Source organism: Rana temporaria, chromosome 9, assembly GCF_905171775.1.
Source record: "Rana temporaria chromosome 9, aRanTem1.1, whole genome shotgun sequence".
Taxonomy (NCBI): domain Eukaryota; kingdom Metazoa; phylum Chordata; class Amphibia; order Anura; family Ranidae; genus Rana; species Rana temporaria.
The window spans coordinates 155,204,777-155,228,328 of NC_053497.1; the positions used below are offsets into that span (position 1 = coordinate 155,204,777).

At 43.3% G+C, this 23,552-nt stretch overlaps 1 protein-coding gene across 1 annotated transcript in view; it reads right to left on the bottom strand.

The window, feature by feature from the left end:
• The window catches only part of NR5A1 (nuclear receptor subfamily 5 group A member 1), a 365,438-nt gene that overhangs the window by 311,647 nt on the left and 30,239 nt on the right, over positions 1 to 23,552 (bottom strand). Inside the window, exon 3 of the mRNA XM_040324867.1 lies at positions 2,423 to 2,564. Coding sequence (XP_040180801.1) covers positions 2,423 to 2,564 — 142 coding nt within the window. The remainder of the gene's footprint in view (positions 1 to 2,422; positions 2,565 to 23,552) is intronic.

Sequence of the window (23,552 nt, forward strand, 5' to 3'; positions counted from 1 at the left end):
TCTTATGTTTCGCAGAAAAGAAACTTCTTTCTTTAAGGTGGCCATACACAGTACCATTTGATTGTACCATCTCCTTTAGATGCACCATCAGCTATGTAGTGCAATGGCCTGTCTGATTTGATAAAAATGTAATGAATTGTTCAGGTGGATCTTCCTATTACATCGTTTTGGTAAATTACAATGCACACAGTTGCGGGGTGGTTGCAGTGCAGCCCTATTCACCTGGGGGTATACTTACAGCTGCATGTGCAGTTGAGGTGGTAAAAACACATGTGAACAAGCCCTTGGTTTACATCTGTGTGGCAGGGTGCTGCGTGTAGGGCAGCCCATTCATTTCAGTGAGCTGCCCTACCTGCAGAAATGTAGTGAATGAATTCTCTGACTCTTTTTGAAATTTGCGCCACACCAAAAACACCCTGTTTGCCAATGTGTGGGGTACTATTAAGAATTAATGGCACCTCTAATGAGCAGAGTGTTTGTCTGCATATCAGGAATGAGTGCGATTTTGCGTGTGTTCTGCGACACACAGTAACGTGTACCAAGCCTTGGACTGGGGTGCCTCAAGCCTAACAATACTTTTCTAGGGTGCCCCAACTGGGAAAAAGTTTAGAAACATTGACATAGAGGGACGGAAGCATTCTCCTGAAGGTAGAGGAGACACTTGGCAGGCTGCTCTGGAATATAGGAGAAAGGCCTGGTTCACACTGGTACGATTTGAGATGCGATTTGAGATGTCAAATCGCATCTCAAATTGACGGCATTTGCCAGCAATTGTCGGCAATAGCACCGTCCTAATCGGTGCAATGCTGCGTCTGCGGCGCTGCACTGATTTCAAAACGTAGTTCCTGTACTACTTTTTGCGATTTCGGGCCGCGATTTACATTGACATCTGTGCAGAAACCTGCACAGATGTCTCTAAAATCGCGACTGAAATCGGGACTGCCAGCGGGAGTGAAATCGTGCGAGTTCAGCTGAACTCGCACAGCTTCACTCCCGAAGCCCAGTGTGAACCTGGGCAAAGAGAGTTTTTTTCCTTTCTGCTACAAAGGTATATTAAGGGTGTATTGGTACATTGAGAAGCTGGAATTTTTAAAAAATTTGGGAATTCCCCAAGTTGTCCCTAGAACAGATGTCTATGTTGGAAGGTTTCCTCTTACCTCTTGTTTTCAGAAGAACTCTTTTTTTCTTAGTTGCAACAGGATATTTGGTAACTTGCCCTGCCCTTCTATTTATAACAAATAAAGTGAAATATGAAAACTAGCTCAAGACAAGTATTGGCTGGTGTATCCCATCTGATATCTATTAGAGTTTCATGTTCAAAATCACAAATTTAATTCCAGTCGATATATATATATATATATATATATATATATATATATATATATATATATATATATATATAAACTTAAATGAAGCTTAAGGACCTAAGGATTAAGGACCTATTCACACCAAAATGCTATAACTCACGTTACTCAAGTTGGTATGCTTCATTGCAATAAATAGTGACTGGTGGGTGCTCCATAACAACTGCATTGCAGCATACTGCAACATGCGGTAACACACTATGGTATGCTACGATCAAACATTTTTGGTATGCTGTGGTGGAGTGGCTGCCTATTCAAATGAATGGGCTACCTTGACATAATATGTGTTAATGCCCTTGCACTAAATGCATTGCAGCAAACCACCCTGGTATACATTGGTACTTACTGTTGTGGTTTGATGCATACAAGAACTGCAAGCCTTTACATCAAACATGCTATCATAAAAAAGGGTGAATCTACCCAAAACGAATGTTTCATTTTTTTCAAGAATGCAGAAAAACGTATCTTTATGTCTCGCTGGGACATTTTTTATGAGGTAGCTGCACTTATGCCCTTGAGTGTTTATATATTCTGTAGTCATTATATGAAGTTCTACAATCCCTGTTGAATATCAAAATTATTATATATTATTGAGAGTGCAGCAGGAGGTACTGAAAGGGGGAAAGAAAACGTTGAAAATAATGGTATTGAAGCTTTTGCGTATCTAAGGCAAAGTCTATAACCAAAATATTCCCTTTGAATCAATTGGCCTTTAAAGAGCTGACTTCCTTTTTAGTCTTTCAAGTAAGCTGATCTGGCAATTGTAGTGAACACACACTCCCTTATACACTCCCTTATGCAATGGGGTTACTAAAACTGGAGAGTGCAAAAAAACTTAAAGCTTAATTGAACAAGTTGAAGTGTCACTATTTAGTAAGTTCTCTACCCTGGTTGGTGTAATATTATACCAAATTTACAAGAATACAACATTACAATTTAGAACCAAAAGATTTACAGTTTACGATTAATGAAAAATAAGATAAAATAATAATAATAATAACAACATCATCAATGTATTAATTTGAAATGTTGTAAATTGTAAAAAAAAATCTTCTTACCTTCCAACCTCATGCCTACATTGAGACACTTTTGGAAACGACAGTAAGGACACCGTTTCCTTTGTGTTTTGTCTATTTTGCAGGTCTGGTTCTCTGTGCAGGTATATCGCTTGTTATTTTGGACTGTCCTCTTGAAGAAGCCCTATTTTGTGTATAAAACAGATGCATTGAAAAGTTAATGATCAGACAACATCAATAAAGATATTCCTAAATAAAATGGCTATGACTTATTTTGAACCCCCGTACTGAAAACTATTTAATGTAGCTTTGATACATCTGACAATATCTTTCTACCAGTAAAATATATTGGAGTTGATTTACTAAAAGAAAAAAAACATAATTACATTGTAATGTAGTTGCATTTGCTTCAATCATTAAATCATGTGTACAAATCACTGTACAAAATAAGGTCTGTTGGCATGGACCATAGGGTAAGTACATGGATTGAAAACTGGCTACAAGGGCGAGTTCAGAGGGTGGTGATAAATAGGGAATACTCTGAATAGTCAGGGGTGGGAAGTGGAGGACCTGGAGGATGTGGTAAACAGTTCAGTCTCTGTATTTGCGGATGACACTAAGCTAAGCAGGCCGCAGGATGTGGAAATCTTGCAAAAAGATATGAACAAATTATTGGGGGTGGGCAACTACATGGCAAATGTGGTTTAATGTAGAAAAATGTAAAATAATGCATTTGGGTGGCAAAAATATGAAAGCAATCTACTCACTAGGATGAACCTCTGGGGGAATCTAGAATGGAAAAGGATCTGGGGGTCCTAGTAGATTATAGGCTCAGCAATAGCATGCAATGCCAAGCTGCTGCTAACAAAGCAAACAGAATATTGGCATGCATTACAAAGGGATACTCCAGGGATAAAGTGATAATTCTCCCATTCTACAAGACTCTGGTCCAGCCACACCTTTAGTAAGCTCTCCAGTTCTGGGCACCAATCCCCTGGAAGGATGTACTGGAAATGGAGCAACAAAAAATGGCAAAAAAGCTAATAAAGGGTCTAGAGCAGTGGTTCTCAACCTGGGGGTCGGGACCCCCTTGGGGGTCGTATGACAATTTGCCAGGGGTCCCCAAATCCTTGGCTGTTTCTGAAGATCGCACCGCTCTCCCAGGCATCCCGCGGCCGCCCAGCAGGACTATCCCTGGAGCCCGAGGCCACCTACTCAGCCTCTTCGCAGCCGCCCATTAGGTTCATGGCATGGCTGGGGGGCAGAGACTAGAGGTCAGCCGAGTGGTATGGAATGTGAAGAGGGAGGGGCTGGAGGAGACCCCATCTCCTGATTTCAGCATAGGTGTCACTGCTACGAGACACTGCAAAGTCAGAGACAAAGTGAAGCCAGAGACACAGTGAATAACACTACCTGTGATTATAGTTGCCATTAAAGGTCCCCACTACTCAGATCAGCAGATGACCTTGATCAAGAGCACCTAAGTTGGCTGATCGGAACTCCCCCCAGTGCTGCCACTGATCCCAACTCCCCGCCAGCACTGTCACTCAATAGGGAGTCAGAGGAGGAATAAAAATAGAGAATACATGGAAGGGAGAGGAAGAGAAGGGGAGGAACCAAGAAAAAGGAGAGAAAGAATAAGAGAAAGAACAATAAAGGCGGCTAGAGAGGGATGGGGGGGGGGATAGAAATTAGGATAGAGAGAGATAAAAGGGAAAGAAAGTAGAACAAAGAGAGAGAGTGGTACATTATAAAATGTACCACAAGGGATTTTAATACTGTACGGGTGGAAGAGACTCGGGATCGCTAAATATCCGTGGGTTAGGGGTGCAAACTACTTGTCTTACCTTGGGTGCTGACAACCCACGCTACAAAAATAATTTTACTGTTGGGGGTCCCCACAACTTGGGAAATTTTATCAAGGGGTCACAGCACTAGGAAGGTTGAGAACCACTGGTCTAGAGGATATTGGTTATGATGAAAGGTTGCGAGCGCTGAACCTATTCTCTCTGGAGAAGAGACGCTTGAGAGAGGATATGATTTCAATTTACAAATGCCATACTGGTGACCACATAATAGGGATAAAACTTTTTCGCGAAAGGGAGTTTAATAAGACATGTGGCCACTCACTAAAATTAGAAGAAAAGAGGTTTAACCTTAAACTGCGTAGAGGGTTCTTTACTGTAAAAGCGGCAAGGATGAGGAATTACCTTCCACAGGTAGTGGTTTCAGCGGGGGGCTTTGATAGTTTAAAAAAACTATTAGGTAAGCACTTAAACGACCGCAACATACAGGGATATACAATGCAATACTGACATATAATCATAAATAGGTTGGGCTTGATGGCCTTGTGTCTTTTTTCAACCTCACCTACTATGTAACTATATACAAAAAGCATACAGTGTTAAATTCCCCTTGCTCATAATGAAAGCTACATATTATTTAGTATGCTAAGTGAACACATTTAGTGAGACAACCCTATTGCATTAATCACAGCACCTAATGCTGTTTCGGGCATAACACAAGGTACAAAACTTTTCTTGTGTGGCTCCCATAGTGAAAATTCTCACTGAGCAACAAGTTCATTAACTTGGTGAATAGTCTAAAACAATGTGGAAATACATAGATTGGCCCGGATTCACAAAGCACTTGCGCCAACGTATCTCGAGATACGCCACGTAAGTGCAAATATGCGCCGTCGTATCTGTGCGCCGTACCCACAAACTAAGATACGCCTAAAAATAAGGTTCATCCGACCGAGGTAACTTGCCTACGCCGGCGTAGAGTGGGTGCATATTTACGCTGGACGCATTTGGCGCTTCCATTGATTTTCTATTTAAATATGCAAATGAGTGAGATACGCCGATTCACGATTGTACATGCGCCCGACGCAGGCTACGACTGGTGCCCGTAAGTTAAGCCCCATGAAGCAGGTGTAACTCAGCAGCAGACATGAAAAGGTCTACACCAGGGAACTCAAGCCTGCGTATTTTACGTAGTTTACGTTGGACGTGAATATGACTAGGCATAGGTTACGTTCATGCCGTAGGCAGTGATCCGGCGTATATTAGGCAGTTGTTCCGACGTGATTGTGAGCATGCGCACTGGGATGCGTCCACGGGACGCATCCCAGTCTGGTGCTCGCCCCTTTATTTGCATGGCTCACGCCTACTTCCACTTACGCCGACTTACGCCTTGGAAACCCAGCGCAGTTTTGGGAGGAAGTGCTTTGTTAATTCAATGCTTGCCTCCATGCGCTGCGTCGGCATAGCGTATCAGAGATACACTACGGCAGCATAAATGTGCGCCAGCGGCTGTGAATCCGGGCCTATGTGTCATCTCTTTGTTTTCCCAAGTTTTACAATTAAACGTATACTCATGGCAATAAGATTCAGTATATATCATGTAGATGGGATTTCAAGTGTCTTCTTTCGCTTTTTTTCCTACAGACTGTACATACTAAGGGGCAGATTCAGAAAGATCGGCCCAACTTTCTGCTGGTGTAGCGCATCTCATAAACGCTACACCGCCGTAACTTAGAGAGGTGAGTACTGTATTCAGAAAGAACTTGCGCTGTAAGTTACGGCAGCGTAGTGTAAATGGGCCGGCGTAAGCCTGCGTAATTCAAATTATCAAGGCAGTGGGCGTGTTGTATTACAATGAGCCGTGACCCCATGTAAATGAGTGTCTGCTCGAATGGCGCATGCGCGCGCATGCTCAGAGTCACGTCGCAAATACTCCCTAAGATACGTCGGCTCAATGCTTTGTCGACGTGAACGTAACCTACGCCCATCCCCATTCACGTACGACTTACGCAAACGACGTAAAATACGATGCTTTTCCGACGTTTCCGACGTTCATACCTTAACATGACTTACCCCTGCTTTATGATGGGTAAACTTACGCCGGACATACGCCTTACGTAAACGGCGTAGCTAAATCCAGCGGGCGCAAGTACGTTTCTGAATCAGCGTATCTTGCTCATTTGCATATTCGACGCGTAAAACAACGGAAGCGCCCCTAGCGGCCAGCGTAAATATGCACCTAAGATACGACGGCGTAAGAGACTTACGTCAGTCGTATCTTGGACAAATTCTGGCGTATCTGATTCTTTGAATCAGGCGCCGAGATGCGACGTCTCACATTCGGACTTACGACGGCGTATCTGGAGATACGCCGTTGTAAATCCTTTGTGAATCTGGCCCTAAGTTCCTAATATGTTTTATCTCTCATGCCGCGTACGCACAACCGTTTTTCATGAGGTGAAAAATGCCATATTTTTTTTAAATGTCATTAAAAACGATAGTGTGTAGGCTCCAGAGCATTTTTCTCGACGTGAAAAATGGGCATTAAAAATTTAGAACATGCTCTAGATTTTCGCATCGTTTTTTAACATTGTCGTTTTTCACATTGTGAAAAATGATCGTGTGTAGGCCTTAACTAAGGGAAAAAAGGCACATGTTCAGAAGCAAGTTATGAGATGGAGCACTCGTTCTGGTAAAACTAGCGCTTGTAATGGAGATAGCACATTCGTCAAGCTGTAACAGACTGAAAAGCACGAAGACTGAAAAGCGCAAATCGTCTCTCACCAAACTTTTACTAACACAAAATCAGCAAAAGCAGCCCAAAGGGTGGCGCCATCCAAATGGAATTTCCCCTTTATAGTGCCGTTGTACGTGTTGTACGTCACCGCGCTTTGCGCCAGCATTTTTTTCCCCCCAATCGTGTGTATGCAAGGCAGGCTTGACAAGAATCACGTCGAGAAAAACTTCATTTTTTCTAGGACATTAAAAATGGTCGTGTGTATGCGGCATCAGACCTTTCACCATTTTTGTTGCCCATCTCCAGACTCATAATTTTGCATACTACTGTGTAACATATTAGGCAGGTATGAAAAAATGCTGTAATTTAAGAATGCTTTCAAAAATAGAAGTATTAATATTTTCTTTTTATCAGTTAACAAAATGGAAAGTAAAGAGAAATCCAAATCAAATCAATATTTGGTGTGACCCCCTGTTGCTTTCAAAACAGCATCAATTCTTCTAGGTTTTTAAAGGAACTTGGCAGGTAGGTTATTCCAAACATCTCAGGCCGCGTACACACGACTGGTCCATCCGATGAGAATGGTCCGAAAGACTGTTTTCATCGGTTCACCGCTGAAGCAGACTGATGGTCTGATGTGCGTACACACCATCAGTTCAAAAACCGATCGGGTCAGAACGCGGTGACGTAAAACACACGACGTGCTGAAAAAAATGAAGTTCAATGCTTCCAAGCATGCGTCGCCTTGATTCTGAGCATGCGTGGGTTTTGAACCGATGCTTTTGTGTACTAACCATCAGTTTTGACCGATGGTCAGCCGTCCATCGGTTCGATTTTAAAGCAAGTTCTCTCATTTTTGTCCGAAGGACAACAGACCGATGGGCCATACACACGGTCGGTTTGAACCGTTGAAACTGAACTTCAGTCCATTTTCATCGGTTTGGACTGGTCGTGTGTATGAGGCCTTAGAGAACTAACCACAGATCTTTGTTTGATGTAGGTTGCCTTCTGTCTCTTCATGTAATCCCAGAGAGACCCAAAGTTGAAATCTAGGATCTGCGGGGGCCAAACCATCACTTCCAGGGCTCTTTGTTCTTCTTTACACTGAAGATAGTTTTTAACCTCCCTGGCTGTATGATTATTTCCGATTTTAGGTGCTGAAAGTGATACCATTATTTTGCATTTAGCGTTTTATATTGTAGGACTGCAATTCTTAGGAATAACTCACTTAAATCTGTCCAAACAAGAGTCTAGTAGACATCCCAGGTGTAATAAAATTTGAAACACAAATTCATAAATTATAATATAATAAATACATATAAATAATTATAACAAATAATATAATAATAATAAAAATGATTACTTTAAATTTTTTGATGACGAATTTTCTCACAAATCACTATCGCTCAATTCTGCAAGTGATTCTAATTTATTATCGCTGTTTTTTAGCTGGTCTAAAACCACTTTTGACATAAAGGGACACTTTTTGGTTGCTATGGACAATCTCCAGTTTCCAGGCAGAAAGAACAGTTTTTATTATATAAAAGTACATGCAGGACACTGGGCAGACCACTAGGGACAAAGGGGGTGTGTATTTTTTTCATACAGTACTGTAATCTATATGATTACAGTATACTGTATGTACTGTGTTTATTTACTTTTTTAAATTTGGCACCGATCTCCGCCCCTGTGCGTAGTTATGTCGCAGTGAACGGAGATCGGTGGCACACAGGCATTGTGAATCGAGCGTCGAGGCCCCCTGTTCGATCACACAGCGGGGAGGCATTGCAGGATCCAGGGACAAGGTAAGTAACTTGTGCCTGTGGACACTGTGAGGCGGTCCCGAGTCTGGCTCGGGGTTACCGCTTTTGGTCCTGAGATTTCACCCCGAGCCAGACTCGGGATTACTGCTCAGGGGGTTAATGACATTGGCTGTATGTTTGTGATCATAGTCCTGATGCAGAATAAATATCAAAATCTATTTGCAGAAATGTAGCCCCAAAGTTGCAAAGAATTTCCACCATGTTTCACTGTTGCCTGCAGACACTCATTATTGTACCACTCTCCAGCCCTTGGGCAAAAAACTGCCTCCTGCTACAGTCAAATATTTAAAATTTTGACTCGTCAGTCCAGAGCACCTGCTACCATTTTTCTATACCCCAGTTGCTATATTTTTATGCATAGTTGAGTAACGTAGCCTTGTTTCCACATCCGAGGTATGGCTTTTTGGTGGCAATTATTCCATGAAGACCGCTTCTGGCCAGACTTTTCTGGACAGTAGTTGGATGTACCTGGGTCCCACTTGTTCCCACCAGTTAGGTCCTGATGGCACTGCTGGACATTCCATGATTACTTCCAATATTGATGTGTCTTTCATCTAGACATGTGCAATTCGTTTTGTTTCTAATTAGTTTTTTTAAGAAAATTCGTTAATTACGAATTTTCGTATTCACAAATTTTTTATTTACGAATTTTCGGACTTCCGAAAATTTTGAATTTACGAATTTACGAATTTTCGTATTTCCGAAAATTCGAATTTACGTATTTTCGAAAATTCGTATTTACGAATTTACGAATTTTTGTATTTCCGTTTTTTTATGAATTTTGGAAATTCGGATTTTCGGAAATTCGGAAATACGAAAATTTGTATTCGAAAAAAAAATCGAAATTTGAAAAATTCGAAAATTCGAAAATTGAAAAATTCGAAAATTGAAAAATTCGAAAATTGAAAAATTCGAAAATTGAAAAGTTCGAAATTTGAAAATTTTCTATTTTTTCAAATTGCGATTTTTTTCCATTTTCGAATTTTTCAATTTTCGAATTTTTCAATTTTCGAAATTTCGAATTTTTCAAATTTCGAATTTTTCACATTTCGAAAATTGAAAAATTCGAAAATTGAAAAATTCGAAAATTGAAAAATTCGAAATTTGAAAAAATAGAAAATTGAAAAATTAGAAAATTTTCAAATTTCGATTTTTTTTTTCGAAATTTCGAAAATTGAAAATTGAAAATTCGAAATGTCAAAAATTCGAAATTTCGAAAATTGAAAAATTCGAAATTCGAAAATTCGAAATTTGGAAAATTTAAAAATTTCCGAAGGACAACAGACCGATGGGCCATACACACGGTCGGTTTGAACCGTTGAAACTGAACTTCAGTCCATTTTCATCGGTTTGGACTGGTCGTGTGTATGAGGCCTTAGAGAACTAACCACAGATCTTTGTTTGATGTAGGTTGCCTTCTGTCTCTTCATGTAATCCCAGAGAGACCCAAAGTTGAAATCTAGGATCTGCGGGGGCCAAACCATCACTTCCAGGGCTCTTTGTTCTTCTTTACACTGAAGATAGTTTTTAACCTCCCTGGCTGTATGATTATTTCCGATTTTAGGTGCTGAAAGTGATACCATTATTTTGCATTTAGCGTTTTATATTGTAGGACTGCAATTCTTAGGAATAACTCACTTAAATCTGTCCAAACAAGAGTCTAGTAGACATCCCAGGTGTAATAAAATTTGAAACACAAATTCATAAATTATAATATAATAAATACATATAAATAATTATAACAAATAATATAATAATAATAAAAATGATTACTTTAAATTTTTTGATGACGAATTTTCTCACAAATCACTATCGCTCAATTCTGCAAGTGATTCTAATTTATTATCGCTGTTTTTTAGCTGGTCTAAAACCACTTTTGACATAAAGGGACACTTTTTGGTTGCTATGGACAATCTCCAGTTTCCAGGCAGAAAGAACAGTTTTTATTATATAAAAGTACATGCAGGACACTGGGCAGACCACTAGGGACAAAGGGTGTGTGTATTTTTTTCATACAGTACTGTAATCTATATGATTACAGTATACTGTATGTACTGTGTTTATTTACTTTTTTAAATTTGGCGCCGATCTCCGCCCCTGTGCGTAGTTATGTCGCAGTGAACGGAGATCGGTGGCACACAGGCATTGTGAATCGAGCGTCGAGGCCCCCTGTTCGATCACACAGCGGGGAGGCATTGCAGGATCCAGGGACAAGGTAAGTAACTTGTGCCTGTGGACACTGTGAGGCGGTCCCGAGTCTGGCTCGGGGTTACCGCTTTTGGTCCTGAGATTTCACCCCGAGCCAGACTCGGGATTACTGCTCAGGGGGTTAATGACATTGGCTGTATGTTTGTGATCATAGTCCTGATGCAGAATAAATATCAAAATCTATTTGCAGAAATGTAGCCCCAAAGTTGCAAAGAATTTCCACCATGTTTCACTGTTGCCTGCAGACACTCATTATTGTACCACTCTCCAGCCCTTGGGCAAAAAACTGCCTCCTGCTACAGTCAAATATTTAAAATTTTGACTCGTCAGTCCAGAGCACCTGCTACCATTTTTCTATACCCCAGTTGCTATATTTTTATGCATAGTTGAGTAACGTAGCCTTGTTTCCACATCCGAGGTATGGCTTTTTGGTGGCAATTATTCCATGAAGACCGCTTCTGGCCAGACTTTTCTGGACAGTAGTTGGATGTACCTGGGTCCCACTTGTTCCCACCAGTTAGGTCCTGATGGCACTGCTGGACATTCCATGATTACTTCCAATATTGATGTGTCTTTCATCTAGACATGTGCAATTCGTTTTGTTTCTAATTAGTTTTTTTAAGAAAATTCGTTAATTACGAATTTTCGTATTCACAAATTTTTTATTTACGAATTTTCGGACTTCCGAAAATTTTGAATTTACGAATTTACGAATTTTCGTATTTCCGAAAATTCGAATTTACGTATTTTCGAAAATTCGTATTTACGAATTTACGAATTTTTGTATTTCCGTTTTTTTATGAATTTTGGAAATTCGGATTTTCGGAAATTCGGAAATACGAAAATTTGTATTCGAAAAAAAAATCGAAATTTGAAAAATTCGAAAATTCGAAAATTGAAAAATTCGAAAATTGAAAAATTCGAAAATTGAAAAATTCGAAAATTGAAAAGTTCGAAATTTGAAAATTTTCTATTTTTTCAAATTGCGATTTTTTTCCATTTTCGAATTTTTCAATTTTCGAATTTTTCAATTTTCGAAATTTCGAATTTTTCAAATTTCGAATTTTTCACATTTCGAAAATTGAAAAATTCGAAAATTGAAAAATTCGAAAATTGAAAAATTCGAAATTTGAAAAAATAGAAAATTGAAAAATTAGAAAATTTTCAAATTTCGATTTTTTTTTTCGAAATTTCGAAAATTGAAAATTGAAAATTCGAAATGTCAAAAATTCGAAATTTCGAAAATTGAAAAATTCGAAATTCGAAATTTGGAAAATTTAAAAATTCGAAATTCGAAATTTCGAAAATTGAAAAATCCGAAAATTGAAAAATCTTTTTTTTTTCGTTTCATTCGTTTTTTTTCCGTTTTTTGCTTTTTCGGAAATCCGAAAATTTCCCGAATTTACGAAAAATTTACGGATTTCTAAAAAAAAAAAAAAAAAGAATGAAACAAAAACGGAAAAAAATAATTTTTCGAATTTTCCAAATTTACGAATTTACGAAAAAATAAAAAAAACGAAAATAACAAACAAAAAAACACATTTTTTGGCAGTGCACATGTCTACTTTCATCTTAACCACTTGCTGACGGCCGTACGACTTTGTACGGCCTCAGCGCGGCTCCCAATTTCTAACAGGCCGTGTTTTTACGGCCTCTCCTTTACACGTTCCCCGCGCGCGCTCCCGAGCGCGCGGCGGGGAACTTCTGTACTGGCCGTGTCCCTTGGACACAGCCAGTCACAGATCGCCGTGAACGGCCAATCGGAGCGGCCGTTTCCTAGGCGATCTGTGCGGCCAATGAGAGATGATCTCATATGTTTACATATGAGATCATCTCTCATTCCCGGCTCTCGCAGACAGCGGTGCTGTCAGGGGAGAGAGGAGACGGATCTGTGTCTCTTCTACATAGAGACATAGATCGGTCACCCCCCCAGTCACCCCCCCTCCCCCACAGTTAGAACACTAATTAGGGTACACATTTAACCCCTTCCTCACCCCCTAGTGTTAACCCTTCCCTGCCAGTCACATTTATACAGTAATTAGTGCATATTTATAGCACTGATTGCAGTATAAATGTGAATGGCGCCAAAAATGTGTCAAAAGTGTCCGATGTGTCCGCCATAACGGCGCAGTCCCAATAAAAATTGCAGATCGCCGCCATTTCTAGTAAAAAAAAAGCATTTATACAGTAATTAGTGCATATTTATAGCACTGATTGCAGTATAAATGTGAATGGCGCCAAAAATGTGTCAAAAGTGTCCGATGTGTCCGCCATAACGGCGCAGTCCCAATAAAAATCGCAGATCGCCGCCATTTCTAGTAAAAAAAAAGCATTTATACAGTAATTAGTGCATATTTATAGCACTGATTGCAGTATAAATGTGAATGGCGCCAAAAATGTGTCAAAAGTGTCCGATGTGTCCGCCATAACGTCGCAGTCCCAATAAAAATCGCAGATCGCCGCCATTTCTAGTAAAAAAAAAAAATTATACAGTAATTAGTGCATATTTATAGCACTGATTGCAGTATAAATGTGAATGGCGCCAAAAATGTGTCAAAAGTGTCCGATGTGTCCGCCATAACGTCGCAGTCCCAATAAAAATCGCAGATCGCCGCCATTTCTAGTAAAAAAAAAAAAAATAAAAAAATAATAATTCTGTCCCTTATTTTGTAGGCGCTATAACTTTTGCGCAAACCAGTCGCTTATTGCGATTTTTTTTTTTTTTACTAAAAATATGTAGAATACGTATCGGCCTAGACTGAGGATAAAAAAAAAAACGTAAAAAAAAAAATTGAGCTATTTATTATAGCAACAAAGTAAAAATATTTTATTTTTTTTCAAAATTGTCGCTCTATTTTTGTTTATAGCGCAAAAAATAAAAACCGCAGAGGTGATCAAATACCACCAAAAGAAAGCTCTATTTGTGGGGAAAAAAGGACGTTAATTTTGTTTGGGAGCCACGTCGCACGACCGCGCAATTGTCAGTTAAAGCGACGCAGTGCCGAATCGCAAAAAGTCCTCTGGTCAGGAAGGGGTTTAAGTGCCCAGTAAGGAAGTGGTTAAAAATATGGGAAGTAATCATGATGTGTCTTTCATCTTCTGCATTAAGTTTCATTGGTTGACCACTGCGTCTATGGTCCTCAACGTTGGTTGTTTCTTTGCGATTTTCAAAAGAGCTTGAACAGCACATCTTGAAACACCAGTCTGCTTTGAAATCTTTTCCTGGGAGAGACCTTGCTGATGCAGTATAACTACCTTGTGTCTTGTGCTTATCCTTGCCATGGTGCATTAACCACTTGGTTTCCAGCCCATAGACAAAATACGTCCTGTTTTTAAAGATGGATATCTCAGTAACGGCAGCAGCTGCTGCCACAACTGAGGTATCCATCTTTAGTGCCGACGGTCCTGTACACAATAACGGTGGTCTCCGCGGCGGATTCGCCACAAGATCGCCGTTATCGGTGGCGGGAGAGGGGACCCCCCCCCTCCCGCCGCTGTCCCACGCCCTCCGCCGCTTACCGGAGCCGTCGGTAGCGGCGGAGGGGATCACGACCATCCGGCAGCTGAGCAGGGACGAGACTGAAGGAAAAATCTCCTTCGCCCGTCCCCCATAGCTCTGCTGGGCGGAAGTGACGTCAAAACGTCAGTCCCACCCAGCCTCTTAAAGAGACATTTTTTTTTTCCAAAATTTTTTTTTTTTTTTGCATTTAAGCCCAAATATGAGATCTGAGGTCTTTTTGACCCCAGATCTCATATTTAAGAGGACCTGTCATGCTTTTTTCTATTACAAGGGATGTTTACATTCCTTGTAATAGGAATAAAAGTGAGAATTTTTTTTTTTTTTTTTATTTCAGTGTTAAAAATTGTAAAATAACTAAAAATAAATGCGAAAAGCAAAAAAATAATTGTTTAAAGCGCCCCGTCCCGACGAGCTCGCGCGTAGAAGCGAACGTATACGCGAGTAGCGCCGACATATGAAAACGGTATTCAAACCACACAAGTGAGGTATCGCCGCGATCGTTAGAGCGAGAGCAATAATTTTAGCCTTAGGCCTACTCTGTAACTCAAAAAATGCAACCTGTAGAATTTTTTAAACGTCGCCTATCAAGATTTTTAAGGGTAAAAGTTTGACGCCATGCCACGAGCGGGCGCAATTTTTAAGCGTGACATGTTGGGTATCATTTTACTCGGCGTAACATTATCTTTCACAATATATAAAAAAATTGGGCCAAATTTATTGTTGTCTTATTTTTTAATTTAAAAAAGTGAATTTTTTCCAAAAAAAGTGCGCTTGTAAGACCGCTGCGCAAATACGGTGTGACAAAAAGTATTGCAATGACTGCCATTTTATTCTCTAGGGTGTTAGAAAAAAATATATATATAATGTTTGGGGGTTTTAAGTAATATTCTAGCAAAAAAAGGAAAATTTATTATCATACTTACCGTAATTTTCCTTTCCTGATAGACTCCATGGCAGCCTACGTGTGGGTTAATCCCGCCTCCTCTCCAATGTGATAGGACCCCATACCCATAAAAGTTAACTCACCAATAGACTCAGTGTTCCGTAACTATCCCGACTCCATAATTTCAGGGTGGGAACTCCGTCTGCCATGGAGTCTATCAGGAAAGGAAAATTACGGTAAGTATGATAATAAATTTTCCTTTTTCCTGACTGACTCCATGGCAGCCTACGTGTGGGAAATAACTAGCCAACACACGGGTGGGTATGCTGAACAGAAATATATTTAATTTGTCCCGTCAGCCGACAAGACTGATAAACCAAAATTTACAGAAGACAGTGCTGCAGGTTCAACACAGTAATGGGACATAAAGGTGTTTATAGAAGACCAAGAGGCCGCTCTACAAATAACATCTGGTGCCACATGACGGGCTGCTGCCCAGGAAGCTGCCATCCCTCTCGTGGAGTGAGCTGTTACCGCCTGCGGAGGAGCCAAGCCCTTTGCACAATAAGCCTGTTGTATCGTTTGGACGATCCAGGATGCGATTGTTCTTGAAGATGCCTTCTTCCCTTTGTTCTTGCCTGAATGCAGGATGAACAGGTGATCAGAACGTCTGAATGTGGATGTAACTTGAAGATATTCAGTGAGTATCTTGCCCATATCCAGAGGGTGAGTCTCATCAGAATCCGGGTTTTTAAAGGTAGGGAGAACTACTTCCTGATTCTCATGGAAAACCGACGAGACCTTCGGTTTGGAGCCCAGCATAGGTATCAGAACCACTCTGTCTGGAAAAAAGGTGAGAAATGGCTCCTTGTGACCCAAAAAACCGATCTCGGACACTCTCTTGGCCGAGGTGATAGCTACCGAAAAGGCTACTTTGGCTGAAAAGTTCTTCAATGAGGACGGGGAAGGTCCCGACATACTAAGTCCATTCAAAAAGTCAAGTACTAACGGGAGATCCCATTTGGGGAATCTTGGCTTCCTCAGAGGTCTCAATCTTGAGGCTCCACGAAAAAATTGTTTGATTAGTGGATGAGTTGCCCAAGGGATTCCAGAAAAGGCTGAAAGTGCTGAGATTTGAACTCTTAGAGAACTTACAGACAGGGGTAGGTCTAGCCCTGATTGAAGAAAGCTCAGGATGTTTTGGATTTCTGGGTTCTTGAAGGAACTGCCCGCGGTTAAAGAAAATTCCACAAACTTAGACCATATTCTACCGTACACTTTATTTGTGCTTCCTTTCCTTGAGCTCATAAGGGTAGAGATCACCCGAGAGGCGCAGCCAAGGGATTCTAGCCTTTCCCTTTCAAGAACCAGACCGCTAGTTTCATTTGAGCCGGACAGGGATGGAGGAGTGTCCCCTGGGAGAGAAGGTCTGGTCTGCATGGTATTGGAATTGGGTCCTGAAGACTCAGCTGGACCAACAGAGGGAACCAAGGCCTGTTCGGCCAGTATGGAGCCACCATTGTGATTTCCACTTCTTCCGCTAGAAGTCTCTTCAGGAATTTTAGAATTATTGGGATCGGGGGAAAGGCGTACGCCCTCTGAAACCACCATCGATCCGTTAGGGCATCTGTCCCGATTGCCTGGCTGTAGTAACCCCTCGTGTAGAAATTCTTCAATTTGGCGTTGTTCGGGGAGGCAAAGAGATCCACTTGGGGATTGACTCCCAGTGATAATATCCAACGGAAAGACTGGTCGTGGAGAGACCATTCGTTGACGTCCACCTGAGTTCGTGACAGGAAATCCGCTTGGGAGTTCTGAATGCCTGGAATGAAAACAGCCGTCAGGTTGACCAGGTTCACTTGGGCCCATTTCATAATGGGCTCGACTTCCTGGAGAAGGGATGAGCTCCGAGTCCCGCCTTGTCTTTTGACATATGATACTGCTGTGGTGTTGTCCATCCTTAGAATTACTGACTTTCCCTTCAGCAGTTGTGAAAAGGACTGTAGGGCACACCAGGCCGCTCGAAGCTCCAGGGTGTTCGAGCCTGGATTGTGGAGGCGAGCGTCCCACCTGCCTTGCGCCATGCTTGTGCCGCATAAGGCCCCCCAACCGGAGCCACTGGCATCTGTCGTCACTGTGACCCACGAAACTGGAGCGATGGAGTGACAGTTCAGCAGATTCTTCGGTTGAAGCCACCAGAAGAGGCTGCCCCTCATTGACGTGGAAATGTGGATCCGTTGACTCATGCTCCCTGACTTCCACTGCCTGAGAAAGCCGGATTGGAAGGGACGTAGCCTCCATAGAGCCCATTTCACCATCGGTGTTGTGGATACCATTGTCCCAATGATCTTCAAGCATTGATGAGCTCTTAGGTGGCGAGTACTCAAGGCCCGGGAAATCCTCTCCTGAATTACCGGAATCTTCTCTGCTGGTAGAGAGATGGTCTTCCTTACTGTGTCGAATTGAGCTCCCAGATAGGTTAGACACTGAGTTGGCTCTAGATGGCTTTTTGCCAGGTTCAGGAGCCACCCGAATTCGGATAAGGTCGTGATGACCTGATCCCTCTGTGCCAAGAGAAGGGTCTTGTCTTGGGACAGGACCAGGAGGTCGTCCAGATAATGATACAGACGAATCTTTTTCAGCCTGATGAGAGCTACCAGTGCCAAAAGAACTTTGGTGAAGACCCGTGGGGATGTTGTTAGGCCAAAGGGTAGGCACACGAACTGGAGGTGTTCCTGGTTGACATAGAACCTGAGGTACTTGTGCAGCTCTGCTGCTATTGGGACGTGGAAATAGGCATCCTTTAGGTCCACGGAAATCATCCAGTCGCCTGGCTGTATTGCTTGTTGGATGGTTGATAGAGTTTCCATTTTGAACTTCTTGTGTATTATAAATTTGTTCAAATATGTCAAGTCTATGACTGGGCGCCAGGTACCGTTCTTCTTTTGTACTAAGAAGAGAGGGGAGTACACCCCAAGAAACTGTTCGTCTTTTGGGACGTGTACCACTGCTCCTTGAATCTTCAGGAGGTGAATGTAGTCTAGAAGGACCTGTTTCTGCTCCAGTGACCCTGGAAGAAGGGTGGAGATGAACTTTGGACAGGGAGGACTGGAAAAGGACCATGTGTGTCCTGAGGTCACGGTCTTGATGACCCAAAAGTCCTTGATTGAGGCCGCCCAGACGTGCCGATAAAGGAGTAGACGAGCTCCCACACGATCCGCTTGGGCGGGCGTTGTCTCAAAAAGATTTCCCCTTGTCGCGTCCAGTTGACGCCTGAGTAGTTGGAGTAGGTCTCCGGTAGGAGCCTCTACCTCTGCTCCAATTCCTTCTGTAGTTTCCACCAGGCCTGTAAGCGCGAGCTTCCCTAGCGCGGTCCGGGCTGTATCGCCGGAATTGAGGCATTTTTCTTCCCGATTGGCGCTTGTCCTGAGGAAGGAAACCAGACTTGCCGCCCGTGACTTTGGAAATGGCATCATCTAGCTTGTTGCCAAACAGGGTTGATCCTTCAAAGGGAATCTTGCACCAGTTCTGCTTCGAAGATGGGTCAGCAACCCAGGGGCGTAGCCAGAGGGCCCGTTTCGCGGTCACAGAAGAAAGCATAATCCTGGCTAACAGGCGGATTAAGTCAACGGAGGCTTCGCCCAGGAATGCGACCGCCAGTTTTAACTCTGCCGTGGCTGAGTTCTTGGCTAGTTCTTCAGAGACGCCTTTGAGGAAAGAATCGACATTTTCCGTCCAGGCTTCCATGGCCTTTGATAATGCCGCTAAAGCTAGAGCCGGTTTGCACGCTGTGCCCGCAAGGCCATAAATTCTTCTGAGGTCCTGGTCCATTCTTCTGTCCAGGCCATCTTTGAAAGAGACGGAGTCAGCAATAGGTAAAGTGACATGTTTAGCCAGTCTCGTTACTGCCGCATCTACCAGAGGAACATTTTCCAAATGTTTGACCTCCTCCTGCTTGAAGGGATAGAGCCTTGAGGCTTTGTTAGCCATGGAAGATTTTCTGTCCACCTTGCTCCATTCCTCTTCAAAGATACCCTTCAGTTCGGATAGAAACGGGAACGTAGGGCGTTCTTTTCCCAAGCGCTTAAAGTATTTTTTCTGCTTGGCTGGAGAAGCAGGTTGTTCTTCCCATAAGAGAGCCTCCTTAATCGCTTTGACGAGTGGCGTCACCTGCGCGAAGTCAAATTCTAAGCCTTCTTCATCACTCTCTAGGTCACCCTCAGGAAAAGCCGGAGTGGAGGCTTGAGGCCGGGAAGGACCTGGATCCTCTAGGATCTCCAAGTTTGGAGAAGCAGACCCGTCAGTGTTGGTCTGAATCTGCGTGTGGGGCATGTTCTCTCTTAGAGTTCGTTGAACCACACGTTCCACCAGAGACTCGATGCGATGACCTTCAGTCTCTTTTTCCCTAACCGCATGGGCGTAGCATCGGTCGCATAATGATTTGCCCTCAGGGACACGAGTGTCACATCCCCAGCAGGCTCTGCGATCAGAGCGACTTTCATGGCGGTGGGAGCGGTGTCTTGAGGAGGAATGTGATCTTCTCCTCCGGTGGGAAGAAGTAGATGGAGATCTACGCTTGGACCTCGACTTTGAGGAAGAAGAAGTGCGTTGCGGACTGGCAAGGTCTTCCGGTTCTGGATTGGAAGGGCTAAATAAAAAACATTTAGGGAGGAAACTGTCAATACACATGAAAATGTGACTAGCAGCCCCAAACCCGAACCCTTTCCCGCACATACCTTGTGCGTGAGGGCTGGCCGCCTGTGGACGGTGACTGGTCCATAATTACTCTGGACCTGCGTACAGTGGATGGCAATTCAGGATCAACAAGAAACCTATGGTGCCGAATAAAAATACATTAAATAAAAGTGTGCTGTCCCCTTAAGAAGAAATTCTCTGCTGCTGTTTTTTTTTTTTTTTTTTTTTAAATAAATAAATAAATATATAATCAACTAAATAAAATTCATTAAGACAAATCAATTAAGTTTACATAGTGATTTAAATAATTAAATAATTAAATACATGCAGATAAACATAGGCAAAAAAATAGGAGCATGGTAAAATCAATAAGCCAGAAGCAACACTCACTGACCTGGCAACCAGAAGGGAAACACCCAGACACTCAGCTGCTCGCCTGAAGGGAGACCCAATGATCATAGGCGAGCAGCTGATTTTAAATCACCCGCCGGTGACGTCACGCGTCCTCCACGAACGCGCCTGCGCAGTGGAACGCAATCCCACGGCGCCTGCGCGGCCGCCGCGGGAATCGACGGACTGCGCATGCGCGACCAAGCCTCGCTCTGAGGATGGATACGGCGCATGCGCGGGGCACTAGCGATGGGGAATCAGGAAGTCACAGGCGTGCTGGAACGCAGAGGCGCTCCAGCCGCCATACACACACAAAACAAACAACACAGAGGCACGAATAAGCGACTGCCATGGAGGAAATATATATAGAAAGGGACCTTGCCAGCCGATCCTAGAAGTCTTCAGCACATGCCACAGCCACAACCAAGTGTGCTGGGAAGCTCACCACCCGCCCATGGCTGGGATCCGAGCTGCACCGCTTAAAGTGTGCTCTTTTCCTTTCCTTGAAGAAAACGATTTTGATCCATGGAGGAGGAAAAAAAAGGAACACTGAGTCTATTGGTGAGTTAACTTTTATGGGTATGGGGTCCTATCACATTGGAGAGGAGGCGGGATTAACCCACACGTAGGCTGCCATGGAGTCAGTCAGGAAAAACTGTTTCCTGGTGCCTCCATGGCAGCATACCTGTGACAAGCTCCGCCTTGGCTCCTCCCTCAGGACTAGTGAATATTATAAAAGAGTTGGTTAGCAGCGCCCCCACATTCTCCTTTTTTTCCTCATACCTCATGGCAGTGAATACTGGTCGATCGTCCTACCTTCTGCATTCGGCAGCGTCCATCCGGGTTCAAGCCTCTCCCGGATGCGGTCCCTTCTCTTGGGCAGCTAAACGCGCTAATAAGGTTGGGAGTCCCTTCTGTAGGATCTTTTGGGACAGGCAGTTTGTCTCTTAACTAAGAGCTCTATCTGCAGTGTATCTCTCAGGCATCTGGCTTCCCATGGTAACGGAGGCAGCAGCTAATTCTTTTACTTTTCATTTATTTTTCATTTATTTTTTTATTTATTTCTTTCCCCCTTTCCTAAACTCCTTTCTGGCATCCTTCCTGTCCCTGCAATCCCATGGCTCACCTGCGGTCCCCCTCGTTTTCCCCCTCGTTTTCCCCCGGTGTTTCCCTCGCCTGCCCCGGTCATCCCTCACTTTCCATATTGTCTCCTGGCCCCTTAGGGGTCGCGTGCGTCACCCCCAGCCGTTTTGTATGGCTGGGGGCGTCCTCTGCTGCATTCGACGCTGGCGCCGACGGCCGGGACTTCCGGGTCCTAGAGCCGCCGGTTCGCGCATGCGCAGTACGCCCGGAGGCTCCGGCGGCCATCTTGGAATAGGGAAAAACATAGAATTTTTGCCCTTTCTCCAAAAGTTCAGGGCAGAGGCGTTCCTCTGTTCACCTGAACCCTTTATAACTCCCTGGCTGCCTCACTAAGATGCCTGAGGCTGTCCAGGGAGAACCAAAATACTGAGAGCTCCAGGACAAAAGACCTGTTTCTACAGGTAAAAAAAAAAAAAAAAAAGGGGGCCATTTATTACAAAAAAAAAAAAAAAAAAGAAGACATAAAATAATTTTTTTCTAAAAAAAAAAAAACAATAACACTTAGGAATGTGTCCGTTTAGCCGGGTTAGGTTATGGCGTTTAACCTTTTCCTGTTCTTTCCTTAGCTGCTTCCTCCGCTAATCCACCTAACATGAGCCATTCGCCGTCCATACAAGATCCTACTCTACAATTAAGGTAAGGACCTACGTCCAGGTAAGTTTAAAAAAAAAAAAAAAAAGAGTGCACTAAGGCGCATACTCTTATGTATTGCAGCCCTGTACGCCAGAAGACGTCTAAGAAGACATCAAGGCGTCATGAAGACTCCGACTCAAGCCACAGCAGGGGAAGGTCTTCCAGGCGAGGAGACCATGAGAGTGGCAAGAAGTCTTTGGCCAAAAAGCGCCATCACTCACGCTCCCCGAGACCCAGATCTCCAAAGTGTCAAGCCTGTGGAGCTACCCCTCTTCCACATAAACGGATCTGTCAAGATTGCATGAGGGACTATGCGGCGGACAGAGAGTCCGAGGGCATGCAAGTGGCGGACCTGCTTAAGAAAGCAATAAAGGATTCCTTTGCAGAATTAGTGGCCTCAATGCCATCGCAACCGGTGGTTCCTCTCCAGGAGCAGCCGGCGGGGGAGGCCATTCCCGGACCGTCCACTAGCGGAATTCCTCGACCGACACCTGCCTCATCCTCTAAACATCAGGAGGAGGATGACGCTTCAGAGGGTTCCTCGGATGACCTGGATGTCTCCGGCTTTGCCTTTTCCATGGTCCAGCCCTATGTGCAGGCAGTAAAACAGGCAATTGGTTGGGAGGAAACTGAGACAGAAGGCAAGAAGTCTAAGGCATACTTCCCCTTTCTCAAGCGCCAGATTTCCTTTTTCCCTCTCATGGACGAGATTAAGGGTGTGATCGAGGAAGAATGGGGAAAGACCGAAAAAAGATTCTCCCTTAACCGCCTAGGAAAACTATATCCTCTATCGGAAGAAGACTCTGTAATGCTCGAGGCCCCTCCAGTGGTCGATGCAGCTGTGGTAAGGTTAGCGAAAAACGTTACGCTGCCTATGGAAGATTCAACGTCATTCAAGGATCCACTGGATAGAAGAATGGATCTCGACCTCAAAAAAGCCTACCAGATGGCGGGCAATGCCTGCAAGCCCGCGGTTGCTTTAACATCGGTTTCCAACGCGCTACGCGTTTGGACAGAGAATATAGAGTCGGCAATCCAGCAGGATGTCCCAAAGGAAGACATTATTAAGGCCTTAGATGAGCTAAAACTCTCTGCAGACTTCATTGGGGAAGCTGCCATCGATTCAGTTCGATGCTCCGCAAGGGCAATGCTCCACACAGTAATGGCCAAACGGGCCTTGTGGCTAAAACCATGGTCAGCAGATATTGCATCGAAACAGAATTGGTGCAAAATACCATTTGATGGAAAAGCCCTATTTGGGGAGAAGTTGGATAAAGCCATATCTCGCGTTACTGGCGGGAAGTCGGGTCTGTTGCCCCAGGACAGGCGATCCAA